Source organism: Hakea prostrata, chromosome 2, assembly GCF_041222555.1.
Source record: "Hakea prostrata isolate BN-2017 chromosome 2, UWA_Hpros_2, whole genome shotgun sequence".
NCBI classification, from domain to species: Eukaryota; Viridiplantae; Streptophyta; class Magnoliopsida; order Proteales; family Proteaceae; genus Hakea; species Hakea prostrata.
This window is the reverse complement of record NC_142601.1, coordinates 73480400-73502106: the sequence shown is the minus strand read 5'-3', so window position 1 is coordinate 73502106 and position 21707 is coordinate 73480400. Positions and strand designations below refer to the sequence as shown.

Here is a 21707-nt window from a genome sequence, read left to right as displayed (position 1 = left end):
CGTGTAGCGCACCTCTCTGTCTTCTGCTGTAACCTTTCAAGCCTTCCCTCCAATTCCAAAAGTCGTGAACGGCACAACGGCTCTCTCTCTTCAGTCTTTCCCCACAAGCTATTCAGTGTACAAAACCCTCTCTCTCTGTGTCAGTCTCTTCACACAGACACATAGCCACAGAGAAGGAAATGGCAAATAAGCTTAGGGTGGAGGAGCTTAGGACCCAGCTTGCTCAAAGAGGACTTGACACCTCTGGAACCAAGCCTAAGCTAGTACGCTCATCTGGGTTTGTTTGTTTGTTTATCGATTCTGCAGAGATTATTGATCACTTCATGATGTTTTCTTACAGGTTTTGAGGCTTGAATCTGCTCTTCGCGAAGAAAACAAATCTTCTACGGATGGAACTGATGCTTTAGCGGGAAAAAAGCGACCAAGGGAACCGGAGAATGAGGACTCCAATGGGACCGAGGAGGTTAAAGACATTGAGAAGCTCCGAGAAATGGGTATTCGCCAATTACGCGAACAAGCTACCCTGCGAGGGATTTCATCAAATGGGTCGAAGAAGGAACTCTTGGAGAGGCTCTCCGTGGAATTGCAAAAGGATTCTCAATCTAAGCAGACTGCTGAAGGTGCATTTGGTTTTTCTTGAATTTTGATTGTATTTGAATGTTATCGATTTCAGAAACGATAGGAGGACAAAAAGTTGAAAGGAAATGGGGGGAATTTATGATAAATTAATTTGGCAGGTAAAGAAGAATCCGATGCTACCGAAAAAGAGAAGTTGGTTACGGCTACTAAGAAGGGTTCTGCAGTTCTGGATCAATGGCTACCTGATCACATAAAGACACATTACCATGTTTTGCAGCTTGTAAGAAACAGTTCCTATTATATCAGTTATCCTTAAACTCTTGCGGATTGAATTTGATACTGCTGACCCTTGACCAGAAATCTGGTTGTTTAGATGCTATTTCTTCGGAAGGAAGAAGAGGTTCATGTGGGATGGAAGAAGGGGGAAAACTCACTATAGACTTATAGAGGGGGAAGAAAAAAAAACTGGACTCTTTGGTTGCTCTTCTTGTGAGGTTTCTAGGGCCAGTTACTGCATTTTTGGACCATTCGTTATTTACTTCCATCTGAAAGAGTATTTACTTTCAAATTTTTGGATGCACAAAACCCTAATTAAAGTTTCAAGTGTCAATGAGAATAAAGTTTTTTGAAGGTTAGGGAGAGAAAAAAACTCCAACTTGAATTCTCAAGAGTTGTCACCATGATAAAGACGGTACAGGTACTCTCTGACGGTAACCTAAAGGTGATTCTCTCAAACATCCATTGAGTTCAGCATGACAATGGGATTATGGTTCTAGTCCATACAAGGATCTTAGACTATTTATCGTGTTTGTTCAATAAGACTTAGGTTCTGACAGCTTCTGATTCTTTAGGCTTGTTTTACCTTCTAGTAATGTTGGTTCTTCTTGTTGTTATCTCTGTTTTACCTTCTAGCAATTCAGCAGAGCACAGCAATGGAATCACAGGAAGGTTCCACTGCTGGTGGCCATTTACCAATCCAGCTTCCATTTGTAGACTCTAATTGTCGTCCAATGGAGCTGCTTTTTAGGTCCGGTATATTTCCGTGACAGTGCTGTTGCTAGAAAAAAAAAATCAACCTTTTACCTTTCTGAGCTTCAGTTAATTCCCAAACATGGCTTATATACATGCACGCATATATGCAATCCAGTGTAGTTGCAGTGTTGAGTTTAGGATTTGCTCAACTGCCTGGCTATAACATTAGCTCTCTTTTTGTTGCAGGGGGATGAGATCTATGATGCTACCCTGAACCAAACGAATGTTTCTGACAATAATAACAAGTTTTATGTGATTCAAGCTCTTGGTATGTGTTGACTCTTGGATCTTTTAATTAACCTGTGGAATTATCACTTTGAGAAATATTTAGGTCTATAAAATGAATTAATTGATGTGTTCAATGAGATCAATGGAAGTTGTACTCTGAAACTTTAGTGTCAAATTTTGCAATCCCTTATTGGCACTATTTGAAAATGTTTGCAGAATCTGATGATGGTGGTACGTTTATGGTGTACGCTAGATGGGGTAGAGTAGGAGTGAAAGGGCAGGACAAGCTACATGGTCCTTACAATTCACGTGATGCAGCAATTCGGGAATTTCAACAGAAGTTCTTTGACAAGACTAAAAATTATTGGTTTAATCGCAAAGAGTTTACTTTTTATCCAAAGTGCTATGCGTGGTTGGAAATGGACTATGGTGAAGCGAAAAATGGATCAGTTAGTAGTTTATTCTTTCCCAACATCTATGTTGATTCCTTTTGATAATTGATTTCTTTAGATGTCTTGTATTCTTCTTATCTTAAAGATCTGATAGTTGAAAAAGTAAAAGAACTTACCTATCATCACGATGATTCTCAGTTTTTTCCTGAGATTTTGACTTTCATTTTCAGGTTCCTGAGAAGCTAACTGACCCTTTAGTCAGAGTTCAACCTCGGGAGTCACGGCTTGAACCTCGTGTTGCCAAGTTCATCTCTCTAATTTGCAATACCAGCATGATGAAGCAGCAGATGTTGGAAATAGGTTGGTGTTTCCTTCCATTTAGATATTATGTATCAAGGAGCGTATTCTACATGATGGAGAATCAGTTGAGAGAGGACAGAAAATAATTAGCCTTATGGTTTGTAGTCTATTAAGTACTTATATGAATTTATGCATGCCATGACCTGTAAAATGTATACACAGCAGCCCCAAAATCAAAACTTTTTTTTATTTTTGATATTCTGTTTCTTGATGATGTTGCCTGAAATCTTGACTCTCTTATTCAAATATACAATCAAGTAATCAAATATGTAGCACTCATTTGACAGAATTAATCCACACAAGGTGGCCACTGAATCACTGACCACTCATTTATTAAGTTATATAATAACCCACTGGGACAATCATGAAATTTGGTTTCATCTAAGTGATGATAAATTGACTAGCATTGCCCCAAGAAAGGAGTACAAGTAGCTGTTATCATAGCAATAATAATGCCAATGGCCAGCGTGTTTGAATTGTTTACTCAATCAGATAAGCTAATCATATACTAGGATTGGCTATGCACTCCTACATTAGCTGGCTCATCTACTTGAGAGTTTTCTTATCTCTTTCTCCATTGGAAGGAAAAGTTCAGTCCCCTGACCATTTAACTGCTGGAAACTAACATTACTTAAGCTTACTTTGTTATAATGTCAAGGAGTAGTTCTGTTCATTTTCTGGCTCTCTTCCTTGATAGGATACAATGCTGACAAATTGCCTCTTGGGAAGCTAAGCAAAGCCACAATTCTAAAGGTGAAATGCTGAGTTCATGTATTTATGCTTTGTATTTTTCTTTTGAGAGATATTGTCATATTGCATACAGTGGCATGTTTGAAAGTGACATTGATAAATATAATGAGTTCATTTGTCCCAATTCACAGACCCACACATTGGTAGGGCTTTTAGAGCTCTCGGTAGGCTGTAAAGGGGTCTGTTTTAGGGTTACAGACTTGTGATTGTGTTTTCAGGGATAGGATGGAGGTTTGGTAGTTGTGGAGTTAGGGTTCTGATAATTTAGGGTCAGGGTTTACAGTTTCAAAATTAAGGTTCAAGGATTAGGGTTTGGGAATCTTGGGCAGCAAGAAATTAGGGCTTAGGATTGGGGAAATGAGACTGCAAGTGAGTTCGAGTGGTAAGGAAGGTGGAGGGACGATAGAACTGTACTGGGGGCAGAATTCTGATGGGAAAATTAGGGGCTATGGATTCTAGGTTTTATTGTAAACAAGAGAGTCGAATGGGCAGTTTGTAGAAACAGAAACTTAAGTATAGGAGGAGAATGGGATCGGTTGCTGACTTGTTACTTACCCGTAGCACAAGTCTGGTAATGGGCTGAGATGATGATGGACAGTAGTGAAGGCAGGCTTGTTACTGCTGAAATCAAATCCTTCAATTAGAAAACCTAGGTTGTTTACTTGTTTACTCGATCACTTCAAGGTACCTTACCATGGGTGGAGAAGCTCTAATATCACCTTAGTACTCAAAATAAAAACTAATTTTGAAATCATGGTTTGAGAACTTGTGAGATCTCAGCGAGATTTCGCTTAGATATCTCGGATTCTTGGTTTTTTGAAATCTCAGACGAGATCTCATGTAAAACCTTTGTTTACAATATCTCGGCTGAGTTGAGATACTGAGATTTTTGTTGAGCCAATGCTTTAAATATCCTCTCTCTCAGTTGAGACAAGTCGAAATAATTCAATCTCGACTCCATCTCAATAGATCTCACAAAGTCTTTTCTACCCTTGCTGGTTTTGGTCATTTTACTGGATTTTTCATGAGAACCTTGGTTGGAACTCCACCTAACCTGCATCTGCAACATGTTTAGAGCATCTACAGCAAGGATCAACTGATTTTGAAGCAAGGTGAGATTGGTGGAGCTGGTGGAGCGGGAGTTGGAGGAGCTGCTTTTTTTGGATGAATGAAATAATCATTAACCAAAGACCCCAAAGGGGAAAAGACATATACAGGAAGAGAAAGAGGGGGGGGGGGCAGCTTACAAGCAATTAGTTGGCAAAAGAGAGGATTCAAGACCCCAGGAGACAACAATAACTCTTTTCCTTGGGGTATCTAAAACAGGGGGGGATGGGGGAGAGACTGAAGCCTAGCTGAAACATCAAAGTGGCAGTGTCTCATTGATTTTACTCTTATATTCCCATGGTGTAACTTATAAGTAAACCAATCTTGTCATGTGAACAATTGAACATGTTTGATGTTTTTTTTTACTTCAAACCTTTATGTGTTCATTTATATCAAGTAATGGGTGTGTACTTCATGTTTACAAGTGTGCATGTTCACTCCTTCAACATATTGGTTTTAAAGTTAGGGTCAAGTTGGAATGCACCAAGATGGGACACCCAGTTGGCTCGAGTTGAGGTGGCAACAAAATAACATATCTCCGCTGAGATCTCAGTTTTCTGAGGGACCAAGATCCCCAAAGCCATCAAAATCTCAAACCACATTTGAAATAGGACTCTTAATACTAAATGTTAACCTAATAAGGGCTTTTTACTCATGTGTATCAAGCCCTTGATAAGGATTATGTAGTTAAGGTGTATCAAGTCCCGATAAGATCTATTTAAATTAAGGTACATTTTTCTTAATAGACCTGACCTAATTTAAACAAAATAAATAACCTATTTTTCTTACTTGGCAGAATCACTAAACTTATGGGCCCATAGAATAGGCCCATTACCGCATAAACCTGCTGAACAAAGGCCCAACACCCATATCTATTGACCCTAAGTTGATTTCAAAGGAAAATAGGCCACTGTTGAACTTGCATCAAATTGTGCTTTTTTAATTGGAACGCCAAGGATTAGCCAAGGAGTGGGGATAAAGCCAGAAGTTGACAGTTTTCTTCAACATTTAAGAGAAGAAAAAAATACAGCAATTACAATAGAAACAAATCCCCACCCACATTAGATTTTAGAATGAATGAGGCACCAAGAGGTAATTATGTGCCACTGATAACTTGCTTCTGAAATCAACAAGAATGGTGTCCCATATTTGTTGGAAGGATCTAGATTTGGATGTCCAACATCTGAGGTTGCACCCTGTCAAAATTTGAGAAATTTCAGCTCCAAAAGCTATCTATCCACATGGTCACAAACAGAGTTACACATTGATGCAAATGCACTGAAGGCTGAAAGTGCATAATTCTTCTTCTCTGGGGCCAGAATCTAGGCAGGAGACCATCCAATCTCTTGAAAGGAAAGTGACAGTCAAAGCAGAGGTGGTCCACGTCCTCATTGCCAGTCCAACAGAGGCAGCAGTAAAGAGAGGGGGGGGGGGAAGTGATCAGCCTCTGAATTATGAAAGACTGAGTTAGACTGTGTTGGGAGTCAGTCAGTCAGAGACAGCCTGCCAGGTAAGGAAGCTGTGATGGGGATATGGGTCTTGACCCAGATCAAATTGCAACGTGGAATAACAGGGCCAGAACTGAAACGGAATGCCAAGCTCACTTGAAGCTTAAAATCCCTGAGGATTAGTTAGATCAAGAAAGGATATGATCACTACCACTGGGCCTTCTGGGTATAACTGGCAGAGCCAAACAGCTAGCCTAGATAGCTGATAGCTAGAGGGAGGTGGAGGAGGTGGAGGAGGTGGAGAGTTTCTCATCGACCCACGAACTTGGGCGGGGTTCCCTTGGTATGCCGATGTTTCAACCATCTACTCGATGCATCATCATCAAAAGAGGAATTGTAGACAAAAAAGAAGCATATGCTTCAGAACCTTCTGCCAGACAACCTAAGAAGCATCTGAGATCACTGGAGCGATCCAAAAAGTGGCCTAGCTGATGGGAGGCAGACACAATTTATCTCATCCCATAGCACAATAGATATAATTTCCCTTTTCCTTCATTTTCTGTTATTTGATTAACATTCATCACTTTCACTTCAATTTTTTTGTTCATTTACTTATTTTTGTCACATGCAGTAACTCATCTTAATTTGAAAACTTTAGGGTTATGATGTCTTGAAGAGAATTGCTGATGTGATTGATCAATCTAGTAGGAAGCAACTCGAACAACTAAGCGGGTGAGATTTTCTTCTCCAGTTGATTCTATTTTATTTTATATTATTTATACTGGTGCTGGTTAAACCTAGTTTTGTGCCTCCACAGAAATGCTTTTCATGTAAAATCATTATTGTCATATCAGAAATGGTGGCCAGCTCAGTGGTTAAGTTGTGGTATTGCACAATGTTTTTTAATGGGTTAAAAACTTTAAAAAAAGGCTCTCTTGTGAAGCTGGTGGTAAGGCCTTGTACATTTGCCCCTCCCAAAAGGGAGCCTTGTTCACTGGGAAACACACTTTTAAAGTTTGAACAATTCTATATGGCCCTAATTTTTTCATATTACTTTTTGCCACCTCTTTTTATAAGTATTTTTTTTTTCATTTCTTTTCTTTTTTTCTTTTTTTCTTTTTTGTTGGCAGAGAGTTTTACACAGTCATCCCTCATGACTTTGGTTTCAAAAAGATGCGTAAGTGTCTAATCTTAGTATTCTGGGATTTTCTTGGTATCATTTTAAGCAGCTAGTGGAGAATATAAAGTTCTGTTCAATTATGCACATGAAAGTTTGATATTTATTGTTTTTGTGAGAGTTTTACACAGTCATCCCTGATGACTTTGGTTTCAAAAAGATGCGTAAGTGTTTAATCTTAGTATTCTGAGATTTTCTTGGTATCATTTTAAGCAGCTAGTGGAGAATATAAAGTTCTGCTCAATTATGCACATGAAAGTTTGATATTTATTGTTTTTGTGAATCCAGATGGCATAGATATGGAACTAATGTAAGCTTATAACTGTTGACAGGTGAATTTGTAATTGACAGCCCCCAAAAACTGAAAAAGAAGTTGGAAATGGTAAATCTGTTACTCTAATCATACGTTGGCTTTCCTATTCAGATTTGGATACAGGAATGGTCTTGATTTATTCCAATGTTGCTGTTGTTCTTTCCTCACATATATTTATTGCATAAAAGGGTTCTTAGGGTGTTACAAGTACCATTTCTTTCTGGACATTTTGATTCATTACCTTCTTTTTCTTTTGTCTCAACATGACCATGGGAGGAATAGTATCCTGAGAGAACTTCCTTTCCCTCTGTTGCAGGTTGAAGCCTTAGGTGAAATTGAGGTTGCAACTAGGTTATTGGAGGATGACACAGAGAATCAGGTCTGCTCCTGTTCTTCAAGTAATCTATGTTTTTTTTTTTTAACTATTTTTTATTTTGTGCAGTCGTATAATGTAGTCTTGCATAGTTATTTCAACTCCGTAGATGCCTCTGGAATATGATTAAACTTGTTGGTGCAAGTATTCAAGGTTAATGATGCATTGCACAATTTACATTTTAAGACATATATCACCTTTTTCACTTCTTTAACCCTAAATAAGAAATGTTCTCTTCCCTGTCAGCTTCCAGTGCTCACGATATATGATAAACACAGTCAGTCCATCGATGATTTAGGATTTGGAGAATCTGAAATTCAATAGGGGGAAGTTCAGAGTTAGGGTTCTGGATGATTAGAAGAACAATATGGGGTTGGGGATTAAAAATAACTCATTAATGTTGTAGGGAGTCCTTGGCAGCAGCTTGTTTACTTGAACAACTTGTATAAAAACTTCAACTTGAACAAAACTTGTGGAACCTTTAAAATTTGAACATCCTGGGCCTCAGATCTTCAAGGAGTTGATTGGGATTGAACACCAACACCATTATTGATCAAACACAAGACAATCTTCACCAGATAAGAAGAGAGGAGTGGAAAAAAAGCTATCATTAGTATCATATGTTTAATATTTTCTCCTTTTACATCCTATATAAAAAGACTGAATAGAATCTTTATACTTGATAAGAAATGCCTAACCGAATCATAAATCTATTGAAAACTTAAACCGACTAGGAACTGAAATAGACTCCAAACAGTCCAGCCCCATCAAAACACTTGCTAATAACTACTTGCAAGTGAACCACATTGAACTAATTCAATTTAACTTACCCAAAACCTCTTAAGATAAAATTAAGTATATAAAGAAACTTGCTAATCTGAATGCATTTTAGGCCCATAGAAGCAGTCTGTTACATAGGAAACCCAAGGATCAAAAGTCCAACATATATAGGTCCTAAAATTACTCCTAATAAAACAAGCCTATTTAGGTGATGAATAGCATCTCCAACTTTTAATATGACTAACTAAAGGTCAACTTCCACCCATTTGACCGCCATAAGCAAGTTATGAACCTCCCAAGCTTGTGCATAAGCCATACACTTAATGATGTATTTATATGCCATGCAGAAAACCTGGGGAATTTCTTACAAACAACCTAGTTGTCATAATAATCAAAATTCAAAAAAGAAGTTGCTCATATAGCAATGAATCCATCTGGAAGAGAAACTAATTGTATCTTTCCATTCAAATTATTTACACTCTAGAGCCAATCTATGTCATACAACACATATTTATAGGCCAGCTGTTGGGTCCAGGCCTTACTCAGAGCCTTAGCTAAACCAGTTCAGAAAGAGGAACACACCTTTTGATCATTAATTAATATCCCAAGAATTCTGTTGGTGGAAAACATGAGGTCCAAGGTTTTCATCAAATTCGAGGCAGTTATAATCTTTGAGGGAATTGGGATCTGCAACTACACCGAAGCACAATCATGATGCGATTCAATGCCAAAACCATCAGATATTGTCAGGTTCCCCACCCCTTCCCCTTTAGGCTGGGTATATCGACTGCTTTCAGTTTCCGTAGAAGTAATAATGTTGATGCTGTAGTTTGAAAACTGGATGTCGAAACTGAAGGGGATTTTTTCTCTTTCCTGTTCAAGCATAAATTGTCACTTAAAGAGAAAGGATGAAAGGCCATACATCAGTGCAAGTTTCACTTTCGTGCAGTTCCTGGGTAGGGTGGATTGAAAATTGTTTGTTGACCTTTTGATTTGGAGCAAAGTTGCCGCTATCAACAATCTGTCAATTGCAGCAAGTGATGGCCTCTCGATGGGAAGGAAAGGGAATTTGAGAGAATATCTGGAACCATTTGAGGGAGTCCATCCTTCTATATGTCCTAAGTACTGGGGTTCAAAATTGTGGCTACTTTTACTTCATTCCTCCATATCTGGGACTTGCTTGTTCCCATTTTTTTATGCCAAAGAGGCTTTGTATTATTTCACATTAAATGTTTCATGTCTTTTCACTATTCAACCCAAGTCATTCTTGGCCTTCCCTTTACATCAGATCTCTTTTGTTGCTGACGCATTTTTCAGCCTTTATTTTACATGACTGAAGTCTATCAAAGATCATTCATGATGTGTTCTTTTTTTTTTTTTGGGCCACTCTGACTTTCATGTGCAACAAATCTGTATTTGTCTGGTCATCCTGGTTTCCAATTTTTTACTTCCAATTTTATGGCAGGAAGATCCGTTGTATTCTAGTTATCAGCGCCTTCATTGTGAACTTATGCCTCTTGAAGTGGATTCTGAAGAATTTTCTATGGTAATTTGTTTTGCTATTACTTTCTTGACCTGATAACTCCGCCTTTACATGTCATGCTTATCCTCCTCAAATGAATTCAGGGGGAGAAAGAACCTAAACTATTTCAGTACTTGGTGTAATTTTATGATATTTGTTTCTTTTTCATTTCGCACCCAGATTGACAAGTATATGCAGAATACTCATGCAAAAACACATTCCAATTATACTGTTGATATTGTACAAATATTTAAGCTTTCCAGAGATGGTGAAGATGAACGCTTCAGGAAGGTAAAGAATGCAGCACCCATGATTAGAATCTTCTTGATTTCACTTGCAGAAAATTTTACAGTTCCTGCTATAAGGCTTAGTCTTCCAGATTGTGAAAGTTCACGTCCTTTTTTGCAGTTCTCTAATACACCCAATAGGATGCTTTTGTGGCATGGTTCTCGTCTTACGAATTGGACTGGCATTCTATCGCAAGGTTATAACTCAACTTTTCCCGTTTGGAATGAAGAATTTTATTTTTTATTTTTTTCCTATTTATAACCTCCCCCCCCCCCCCCCCCCAAGTGTTTCACTTTGTGATCATTAGGCCTTAGATGAGTTTGCATTAGGAAGATATCTGCTCCAACTCTTTTTTCCTAGGTTTTTAACCCAGTTATCCATTTTAAATTTGTTTTGGGGTCTTGTGTTAGGCACTTCCAAGGCTGTGCTTGGATCTGTAATGTTGAGGCTTACCTCTCTACTATGTGTGAAGGATGCTCAGGGTGAAGCATAATAATATCTAGATCCATTACGTACCAAGGATTCACTTGGAAATTGAATCAGATAGGGATTCCGATATAGATCTGAAGCGGAGCATAACCCAGATCCGCCAGGAGAAATTTGTTCCCAGGTTAGGATCTAAACGGGTCCAATCCACATCTGCCATCATCTTGTGCCCTTGACTCCACTATTCTTCTATTACTTCCACAAGGACTGCAGAAGTACAACAAAATTTTCCTTTTGTTAATGATGCTCAAGGAAAGGGGGATCCAACATAAACTAAAAGCACCTAGGTGGGCAGCTTGACTGGGGGTTAAAAAAAAAAAGAGTTTCCCTATTTGATAATTTGTCCTTCTGCAGTTATACTTTTGCTTTGGTTATTCAGGAGAGTGGCCAACAAGCATCATATGCAACTAGGCTAGGTTGTCAATTAAACGGAAAATGTGCAAGAGTAAGAAGAAAATTTCTAAATTGATTTTTTTTTTTCCTTTGATAATTTCCTTTTAGACTGTTTTAGGCTGGAAGATCTTGGTGTGCCTGGAATATCTACCACATCCACAGTACTAAGGAGGATACTCTCCTTCATCTTTTGACTCGTTATTCTGTGGTAGCGTGGTGGAATGTTCAATGTTGCTTTAACCAAATGATTCTTCTCATTCTTTGACTACTTTTAAGGGCATCAATTTTTTCTGTATTGAGAATAAATTGTGCAAATTATCTAAATGCTACTACTACAGTTAATAAACAACAAGAGATCATTTCTTTTTAGTTTTCAATTTAGGAAAGATTCATTCAAAATTTCTAAATGGTACTTCTACTATAGTGAAGGATCTTTTCTTTTACAAATTGAGAATGACTTCTGCAAGAATGTTTAAATGCTAATTCTACTGTTATAAAACTACAGGATTACGAATAGCTCCTCCAGAAGCACCTGCAACAGGTTATATGTTTGGAAAGGGTGTTTATTTTGCTGATATGTTTTCAAAGAGTGCAAACTATTGCTATGCATCAGATGTTACTAGGGCCGGCGTGCTGCTTTTATGTGAGGTACTCAACTTTCTAATTAATAGCTGAAACTGTTTATACAAGATAAGGACTGGGGACCAAACAGGACTGGCTTATGTTCATGGGTACACGTCATACATGTGCTATTCAATCCCAACAGTCTATAAGGGTAGCTATGGTTATTTTCTTTCTTTTTCTGTCATATTTCATTCCTTCCAGCTTTCTGTGCTCTGGGTTTTGATTCGGATATGCACTTGGTGGAATTTTGATGCAATCCATGGGTTGGTCCAATTGGTGGACTCTTGATAGTCTTTGACTGTTGATTGTTCTTCCACCCAAATATGCTTGTTTGTGGTCGTCCTAGGTGTGTATATCTAGCAGACTGTTCCTTGTTGAAACCATTGAACCTTCTTCCTCACAGGTTGCACTTGGGGGGATGGCTGAGCTTCTATATGCAGATTATAATGCTGATAAGTTGCCGGTGGGAAAGCTTAGGTACCTTTCTCCTCAGGATTCTCCGTCCTCTTCTCAACTGATTTTCATACTATTCACATGGCTTCTGGAAATCTGGTGTCAGTATATAATTTATAATTAATTGTTGCATGTGCATAGGGCCATCTGTTTATATTAATGGCCAAGGCTCTAATGAGCCTAGGTGGTTCTTCATAATAGAAATAAATTTTAATATTTTTCTTGGGAAAATGATTGAACTGTATGTTTTGTTATGAGAGAAAGGTAACTCAATATAGCACTTTCGAAAGGGGGTAGTTGGATGGGGGGGGAAAATCAGGTAAGATGTCATGGCAGCAAGGCAATGTCCAGTTTCCATGACTCCTATTGTCAACAAGATTGGCCAGGCAGGCACCATATTCCAGGTTTTATTTCTTCCTATTTTTTCCAATTAATATTCTTTCAATCTTGTGGGCGTTGATGACTTGATCCAAAAGGCAATCATTGCCTTGGTCATTGTAGCCCACCTTGTTGCATAATCGAAGTAGGCAAGTCTTCAACAACTGTGTAGGTAAGTTGATGACTAGATGATGTCCTTCCTTAGGAGTAGACTAGATAATGAGTGGATAGTTTTCTCGTTTGAATTAAAAGTAATAATAATAATAAATAAATAAATAAAAAGCACCATTCTTGATGGCCAACTGCTGGAATTTGGATTAGATGAAGACACAGGGTGCACAAATGTGAAACAGGAGTCTATACAATGACCTCCTGGGGACATGCACCTCAATTAGTGAGCAACTACCAACCAAGCAGACGTTCACTAGACTTCTCATATTCAAGACTGTTACTTGTAGCCTTCAATGACGCTAATGTGCTCAGAAATTCAATATTGCAGCACAAAAGGAGTAGGACGAACAGCTCCAGATTCGTCTGAATTCCAGACTCTCAAAGATGGTGTCATTGTACCTCTAGGAAAGCCGAAGGAACAACCGAATTCCATGGTATTATGCTTCACACTACTAAGGTTAAGCTGGTGGAATTTTTCCAGACTTACAGTGCCCAATCATTTATCTTGCAGGGTCATTTGCTATACAATGAGTACATCGTGTACAACGTGGAACAGATTCAGATGCGGTATATCATTCAAGTGAACTTTAATTTTAAGAAGTGGTAGGAAAAAAGATGCTGCTCCTTGATATTGTTTTCCTTGAGGTTGTTGTTTCACTTGTTTAATAGCACAGATACTTCTGTGTTATTAAACTTTTCTTTGTTTTCTTGATCTTCGTCAGTTAGGTTTGTCAGCTATCTTCTAATTCAAACAAAGTGGAAAAGAACCTTGGCTGATTCCATCTGTAAAGGGTTTAACCCACTTGTATTCCACAGTAGTTTGTTATTAATGTATTCATCTGCAGAAAAAATCTTTCCTTCAGTGCCAGAGCTAGGATTTTGACAGGGTGTTTACGAGAATAACGATGAAACCTGTAGTTGTGGATACCGAGCGTACTGGAGGAGGAGGATTGTAAGATTCACTCATCATCAGGATTATTGTTAGGGTTTTGATGTTTCCATTTGATGTGGTTGTATTCAAATTGGAGGATAAACTCATCCATTTTCATGGGAACTTTCTTTCATTGGAGACTCCCTGGGAAGGTTTTGCCCACCATCAATTTGGCTTGTTCCAAGCTCAAAAGGGCTTAAAACTTCTAGTTTGTTTGAATAATTCAGCGATCAGCTCGTGGATAAATTTAGTTTTCTCAAATTCTTAGTTGATCGGTGGAGGTAAAAAGAGAGCCCTAGATTGGGTGCATCTTTTGTTCATTCTCAAGGAAAGTTCATGGGAGGTTCTATGAAGCGTCGGGTTAGAAGCACAAATTATGATAATTTTTTACTTAAAATAATTCTAAGTTTTATTTTTATGCATAAACTTATACAATAAAAAAGAGTTTAGATGTACAATCTATATGGATACATGGCATAAGGTATGCTAGAATATCTATATTTTTCATTTTTATTTATTTATTTACTTATTTCTGTAAAAAAAAAATTAAAAATTTGTGTGCATTGAAACGCTAGTACGAAACCGTACAAATATAATTGAATTAGAACATGACGGTTTTTCCGAAAAGAGTAAAAAAGAGAACATGATAAAACCGCCGATAATAGAATCTCTCAACCTGAAAAAACCGTCTTCGAGAGAATTTTCCTTTGAGATAAATGTCTTCCAGATTTTAACGATACCTTCTCTCCACAGCAAAAATAATCTCTTATAAAAACCTTTTGCTCAATGCAACCATAAAGAGTCCAAGAACCAAAACTAATCCATAAAAACCTTTTCCTTTTCTTTGTCATTTCTATTCCTTCTTCCAACTGGAGATTCCGATATAAGGATTAGGCTTCGTTGTTGTTCTCTTGTTCTCATTCCAGTTGGGTCTCGTAACATTTATCAAATCTCTTTCTGCTTTTCCTTTTATGCTTTTGTCGAGATTTCTATGCCTGATTGGTGGTTTCTGCAATCGAATTGTAAGTTCCTTTCCTTGTCCTCCATTTTTGGCTTTCTGGGTATTCTTTGTATTATTTCACTATGATTCTTATTGCATCCATTGTTTCAATTCCGTTTTCTTTGTGTCTGAAGTCATTCTTCAATTGTACCCGGCCGAATATTTCCTGCATTTTGGATGATTTTGCTTCACCTCAATATTGGAGATTTTGCCTATATACAATGCTTAACGTATGATGCCTCACCATCAAACAAGTACTAAAACGGTGAAAAAATTAGCATTTTGTGCTGCAAATGGCAGGGCTACGGAGCAACTACATGAAAATGACGAGAATGTAAACAACAAAATGTACTAACAGGAAAGGATTCGTTTTGTGGATCACATTTTTTCAGAAATCAATCTATAACCTCTGGTTGTTCATTTCAGTTCCAGGTGAACCTCTCAAGCTATCTAGAGAAGAAAGTGAAAACAAATGACGTTCCAATTTTCAGTACTTTCATAAACCGTAAGTCTCTCATCTTTTCCTTACTGAACGTTGAAATCTTCCTGAATTTTCTCACGTTTGTAGGTTTTGGTGTCTTTCAATTGTTTTGAATTTGTAAAATAGGTGTTTCTCTCCCTTATTTCTCTTTAACTCTGATTTTAATATCGGCATTGTTTCCTTAATTAAAAAGTGAAAATTTCCTATTTAAATTGAATTTCAGCATTTTAGACAAAAAAATTATGGATTTGAGTTTTATTGTCTTCTGTTCCTCTCAGACTGTCAATATGTGATGATGACTGCTTCTAAGAGGACGGTTATGGAAATCAAAACTTACCAAGGCCAAGCAGAGTTACTGGTGAGGGACTTCTTGCTGGCTCAACCTTATATCCCGTACACATCTGTCCTTGGTGGCATCTTTGCCTGCAAACTGGTATGTTGCCATATTTTCTTCTCCTTGTCTTATTTCTACTTGTACGTACCTGTAGTTCTGAGTTCTAATGAAGACTAGACTGTGCTGTCATTCATGATAGACCTTATTTAGTTTTTTTTTTTTTTTTTTTTTCCAATACTGTTTTGTTTTGTTGATAGTTCATTTTTCTAAAGAAGAATTGAAGGGTCATAAGTGAGAGTGGTTATTTCAATTTTTTAGCCTTTTGAGTTCATATTGATTTTGCTTCTTTATAGAAGTTGGCAGTTAATTTCTTTTTAAGTTTTGTCCGCCATGTTTTTTCTTTATGTTTTCCTTAATTGTTTTCTCTGTTTGAAGGCCTATGACCTTACCCAGGTGGTTAGTTCGCTTTACTTCAGGAGCTTTGTGGCTCTTACAAAATTGCAATTCATTGAGTGGAACAATAGGTCAGTTCCAATGAAATTTGTGTCAGTGCTTCTTCCTGTTTCTTTTATTTCTATGTCCAATTGCTTATGGCTCATTATCTATTTTTGTAGGGGTATATCCACTCTTCATGCCATTTTTATCACAATTATGTCATTATACTTAGCAATTTTCGCGGATCTCTTTTCTGAACATGGCAGACCTGCTGGCCTGATTGTATTTCGAAGTTCACCTCTCTCTACTTTTGCACTGGGGGTGAGTACAGAACTTTTGAGCTGGGTCTGTTTGAAAATTCACATTGCTATCTTTTATATCTATGCTGAGCCAAATTTCATGTCGGAATATCTGAAATTAGTCTATTTAATTTTTGAGCATTTGAAGACAAGTCTTTTAGTTCTCTCAGTACATTTTTCCGGAAAGATTCTCGGCCTTGTCTAATTTTGCCAGGCATTAGAAGGTTTAATATTACCCAGGTTTTTAACTTCAAGAAAAATAAAACTGAAGTGCATGCCCTTCCCCCATAATTTTGCCACCCCCCCCCCCCCCATTGATGAGCAGCATTTATCATTATTGACTGTACCTTACTGTTTCTTTCAGTTAGTACATCTATATGGCATTCATTTTCTTTATAATAGAGATTCCTTTTCATTAAAGTATTAAAACCAAAAGTTGCATGCAAATGGTAAGGGTAAAGTTCAAACTCCACCCTTTTTTTCTTTGAAGGTTTTGAACTGGTTGTGCACTATTGTGTATTTTGTTCTTCAAAGTGTTCTGATGGAATTGTTATACATCCTGGGATACTCACCAATTCTCTTGCTACTTAGTTGTTGCTTTATTCAAATCATTCAGTGCAGTCGTAACTAAGCAGAACCTTGCACAGGTTTCTGTTGGATATTTCCTTGTGGACCTTGGATTGCTTATTTGGTTCTATCCTTCACTTGGTGGAATAGAGTATGTAAGTTTGTTCTCTATGTAAAAATACATTGTTTCAGCATGTTCTTTTCCCTGATAGATTATTATCTTAACCATAAATAAAGGAGAAACAAAAAGGGGAATGATTCCAGCTGTTGAGAAAATTGTCTTTGGAAAGTGAATGACTCAGAAGATGGTTTTATGTATCTGTTAGGTTCTCCATCATCTTGTGTCTCTAGTTGCAGTAGCCTATTCCATGTCGTCTGGAGAGGGGCAGTTCTACACGTACATGGTTCTCATCTCTGAGGCCACAACTCCTGCAATCAATTTGAGATGGTAATTTTGGATTGTTTGCATTAGCTTAATTAATGTGATATAAAATACTCTTTATCTTATTTCCTGGAATCTGAAATTTTGACCAAGTCTTCTAGAGTTAGAATTTAGAATACTTATAAGTGAGATGGAGCAACGTAAAACCTCAAACCTTTCAAAAAAGCTTCCATGATACTTGTAAGACAGGTAACAGAAGCTTTGATATTGACTGCTGTTCAGCCAACATGGCCTACGTCCAAACTCAGACCCATCTAGAAAAAAAATTAAATTGCCACAATCATTTCCTTCATCAGACCACTCAAGAGACATAATTGGACATTCTTAGGCACAAGCAATGCAGAATGGGACTTCTAACTTCTCATATCATGTTTGCACCTGAACTTCTCAGTAGTATGAATTGCAAGCTAGCAGATGCTGTAGCTATTCAGCTTGTTCCGATCTGCTAGCCGTTGTATGTCAGGCCCTCTCTTGTTGTTGCCTCCATTTGTTGACCAAGACCACCTTCATTTGGTTATGCTGCTGTGATCTGAGGTACAGTCATCCTGAGGCAGCACAATGTATTACCCCCATATTTTTCTCTCTTAAAGTCCCAATTGGCAGTGGCTTTAATGCAAAAAAGAACACGATTTTCCAAGCTAGATTAGAGATTGTTTTGTAGAAATTCAGGATCACAAGAACAGAGTAAACTGAATAATTTATATCCGAGAGCAGAGCTATTAGATAATTTCTGGTCTAGTACTACTCTATGCTGAGTACTAGTAGCCCTCAGAAGGTCTGAAAGACCTGAGATCAAAGTGGTCTGCAGAGTTCTCCTAGTGAGACTAAAACACAGCTGCTCTGCTGAAACTAGCATTTAGGAAATTAACTTCAGATATTGATCACCGGTATTGGGAGAGAAGATAGGAACAAAGGGAAGATCAGAAGTATCCATATCAGTTCCTTGGAATCCACCAGGCAACCCACTGAGAATCGAGTCAGCAACACTATAGATCTCTCTCAGCAGACAGCTTAAGAGCAGAAAAATATTATTCATCTAATTCATGGGTGAGGCCACAGACCATTGTATCTAGTGAGTCTTTTTTTTCTCTAGTCATTTGTTGGATGAGAGCCTACAGTGTCGAAATGTTCTAATCTAAAGAAAGCTGCTGATGTCACTCAGGGAATAGCTCCTTAATTCCTTCTTGTCTCACTTAGGCTTTTTTTCTTTTTTTCTTGCCTAGTTGTCTTTCAAGCAACTATTGATGCAGGAACAAACCACTAGAAATAGGTCTCACTACTGTAAGAATTGTTATATGATTAATTTCCAGACATTGACCCTTCAAGGGTTGACCATGCAGGGGAAGATAGATTGAGTAATGAGCGAGGTACCTAGGCACTATTTATGGGTCTCATAACACAACTCTCTGATAAGTCTCCTTTAATAACATTCAACTCAAAGAAGTTCCTGGAGTGGAAAAATCAAACTAGTATTTGACACCCCTACTCACCAGGGCTCAGAAAAAAAGCAAGACCAATGATTCTGCAGATAAAAGACATACAATTAAATCTGGAACCAAATACCTAATGATTTTATGACTTAACTACCTTTTAACATTAAGGATAAATGGATTCAATTAAGTCCAGAAATTTGAATAATTCCAGTTGACTTATTTCGTATTCCTAGCTGCCCATCCTATGTTGCCTTTTTTTTTTTTTGGGCCCAAACTTATATGTCTATTAAAATGGCCTTGTACACAACCCCTTGGACCAGCAGCTCAACACTTGTAATCCAGCCCAAGGCTTTTTGTCTAATAAAATGAGCACACTTATATGGCTTACATGCCTCAGCTCATTTACGTAATTTACCCGCATACATGACTATCGCTATTCAAGATGTATTTTTTGCTGATTTATCTATATGTTTTGGCTCATAAAGGTACCTTTGTACTGCTGGAATGAAGGACTCCATGGCGTACCTCATTAATGGGGTTGCAATATTCTTTGCTTGGCTGGTTAGCTTTATCCCTTATGCTGCTCTCTTAATTTAAATGGTTCTGGGTACACATATTATAGATGAGATATATATGTCATGTTGATCTTTACCACTAGACATGCCTGCTGAAATAAATTATGATATGCAGGGTGCAAGAATTCTGCTGTTCATTTACCTATTTTATCACATCTACTTGCATTATGATCAGGTAACAGTAAAAGCTTTGAAACTTCTTGCCATTTTTTAGGAACTCCATGGAATGGTCCAGTTTGTTTTGTCTGGAATCTGAACGAAGCCAACCTGACTCTAGAATGGTCCAGTGTGTTTTGTCTGGAATCTGAACTAAGCCAACCTGACTCTAGAATGGTCCAGTGTGTTTTGTCTGTATCAAGGACTGGATCAGTATCAGAGTTATATCTAAGCAGTTTCTATTGCTAGAACCTTGTGGATGGTAACTTGGTGGCCATCTGAAAATTAATGCAGATCTCAAAAAAAAAAAAAAGAAAACCCTAATTTGAACCTCCAGTAAGGAATTCCAGTTGGTCTTCATAAAGAAAGCAATGCCATACCTCCATGCAAACCAGCAACATTTAATTTTTCCTGTTTCCTTGTACAACAGGTTAACCAGATGCAACCATTTGCTCGGCTCATGGTATTTGGTGTTCCACTAATGCTATTTATTATGAATTCGTTTTGGTTCGCAAAGATTGTCAGAGGATTGAAGAAGACATTGGCAAAGACGCAGTGAACGATATACATTCATTTACCGTTCAGGTGTATAGACCTGTGCAATTGTCTTTTCCTTTTTTAACTCTTCTTAAACCAGTGTAAATGATAGAAGGAAAGAATGGGGGATTAGGGGGACCAACTTGAGGCTAGAGGTTACTACTAAGGAACTATGTGGTTTCTGATCCATTGTAATTTGAAAATGTTGTAAAGTAATTGAATAATTCAATTTTGTTGCTCTATACTGTTGGAAGGTAACAGTGGCTTATTGATTGATTGAGGCACCACCTACACTCAGTTATAAACTTATAACTCTCCCTAGGTCAACCGAGGTAGAGGCTAGAACAGGGTTTCGTTGCTTAATCAACAAAACAGCATTGGATGATCTTTGTTCCTCACATATCATTTCATTTTCTTTAAAAACTGTGACACTGGTGTTGCCCAAGCTTGGGTGAAACAAGTAACTCGAGTATGCCCAAGTGCTTCTTGTTCCAAAGCATGGATGATGGTGACTAGGGGCCATCTGGAATCTTTGAAAAATTGCCAGTAGCAAAAGGGTTACAACACCAGACAAATTAGCAGTGGACCTAATGAAGTTAATTAGGGTACGGTCCCTAGACCAAATTACTTGGCAAGCTTAAGTAGCTTTGCTAAAACCTAATTAGTGCGTGTTTGTGAAAATTAAAGCAATCATTATATACTATCATTAGCGACTGTCTTGTCTGCTGAGCCTATGACTTTAATTACTTATTAGGGAAGGTGATCATAAACTATTATTTTAGCAGAATTTCATCCTTTTATTGAAACTAGGGTTCCAACAAAAATTATTGGTAAGATTTCGTAGGAAACCTGTTTACTCAGACTCTGCAGCAGTCTTTAGCACTGGATTCACCCTTTTATTGAAAACTAGGTTTGAGAAATTAAAACTTTGCTTCCTAAGAGCCTTGTGGCTCTGATCTGATACGGAATCGACCAAAGCCAATTCAAATCGAATTCGACCAAACCAGGGGTGAAATAATTGATGCCATCAGTAGAATATATGGCTTAACAGGTAAATGAAAAAGTAGTTTTCCTTTTCCACATAAAAAAAACAAGGACAATATAGAAAAGGAAAAACAGAAGAAAAGACGAACGCATCCAGGTAGTTTGTGGATATGCCATCCCTGTGAAAGATTACTGTCATGTTACCCCTTCACAGCTTCACTGTTTCAGACCCTCACATGCACAAAGAAAAAAGTGACTGCCACCATCCATGTAGGCATGTTAATGCACCAATAACTATTAACCATAGGAGAACTTCGTTTTCCTTTCAGCTAGAGTTGAATCAGTGGCATTGTGTAATTTTCTCAGAGTGCTATGCTATGCTATTCTATGCCAAATATCATTGACTGGAGAGCTTGACCAGCCTCTGTCATTGCCAGTTCTGGTGATGGTTAAACTTCAAAGTACGGGACACGGTTCTCAGAAGTTAAAACTGCATCTCTATCACAAATAAATGATATCAATGGCTTTCCCCATCTTCAAATATGGATAGTTCAACTATATGACTAATGAGATTGTAATAACTTTTCTGCCAAAAGAAAAAAAGAGATTGTAATAACTTCAAATTTGGGGGGTGGAACACAAATGTGATTTCAATTATATATAAGCAAGCAAATGGGTC

At 37.7% G+C, this 21707-nt stretch overlaps 2 protein-coding genes across 2 annotated transcripts; both read left to right on the top strand.

The window, feature by feature from the left end:
• Nucleotides 1-51: 51 nt before the first annotated feature.
• Nucleotides 52-15290, top strand: PARP2 (poly(ADP-ribose) polymerase). Its single transcript, XM_089146682.1, has 19 exons — nt 52-263; nt 341-620; nt 738-859; nt 1798-1879; nt 2056-2288; nt 2462-2591; nt 3289-3344; nt 6555-6628; nt 7027-7073; nt 7406-7455; nt 7703-7765; nt 10005-10085; nt 10242-10352; nt 10470-10545; nt 11734-11876; nt 12256-12329; nt 13183-13288; nt 13366-13457; nt 15212-15290. Exons 1-19 carry the CDS (start codon nt 180-182, stop codon nt 15219-15221), a joined length of 1914 nt encoding a protein of 637 aa, XP_089002808.1. The 5' UTR covers nt 52-179; the 3' UTR covers nt 15222-15290.
• LOC149026391 (uncharacterized) lies at nt 14308-20317 on the top strand. Its single transcript, XM_089146683.1, has 10 exons — nt 14308-14807; nt 15212-15290; nt 15545-15699; nt 16036-16124; nt 16215-16356; nt 16982-17056; nt 17228-17349; nt 19262-19337; nt 19467-19526; nt 19938-20317. The coding sequence occupies exons 1-10, from the start codon at nt 14757-14759 to the stop codon at nt 20064-20066; spliced, it is 978 nt and encodes a 325-aa protein (XP_089002809.1). The 5' UTR covers nt 14308-14756; the 3' UTR covers nt 20067-20317.
• Nucleotides 20318-21707: the final 1390 nt, after the last annotated feature.

Excerpts from the sequence above, each read along its gene's own strand:
- PARP2 (XM_089146682.1), top strand. The coding sequence starts at position 180 with ATGGCAAATAAGCTTAGGGTGGAGGAGCTTAGGACCCAGCTTGCTCAA. Across the intron at positions 264-340 it reads CTGGAACCAAGCCTAAGCTA|GTTTTGAGGCTTGAATCTGC; the intron begins GTACGCTCATCT and ends GTTTTCTTACAG. Across the intron at positions 11,877-12,255 it reads GCGTGCTGCTTTTATGTGAG|GTTGCACTTGGGGGGATGGC; the intron begins GTACTCAACTTT and ends TCTTCCTCACAG.
- LOC149026391 (XM_089146683.1), top strand. The coding sequence starts at position 14,757 with ATGCTTTTGTCGAGATTTCTATGCCTGATTGGTGGTTTCTGCAATCGA. Across the intron at positions 15,291-15,544 it reads TTTCAGTACTTTCATAAACC|ACTGTCAATATGTGATGATG; the intron begins GTAAGTCTCTCA and ends TGTTCCTCTCAG. Across the intron at positions 19,338-19,466 it reads CAATATTCTTTGCTTGGCTG|GGTGCAAGAATTCTGCTGTT; the intron begins GTTAGCTTTATC and ends TATGATATGCAG.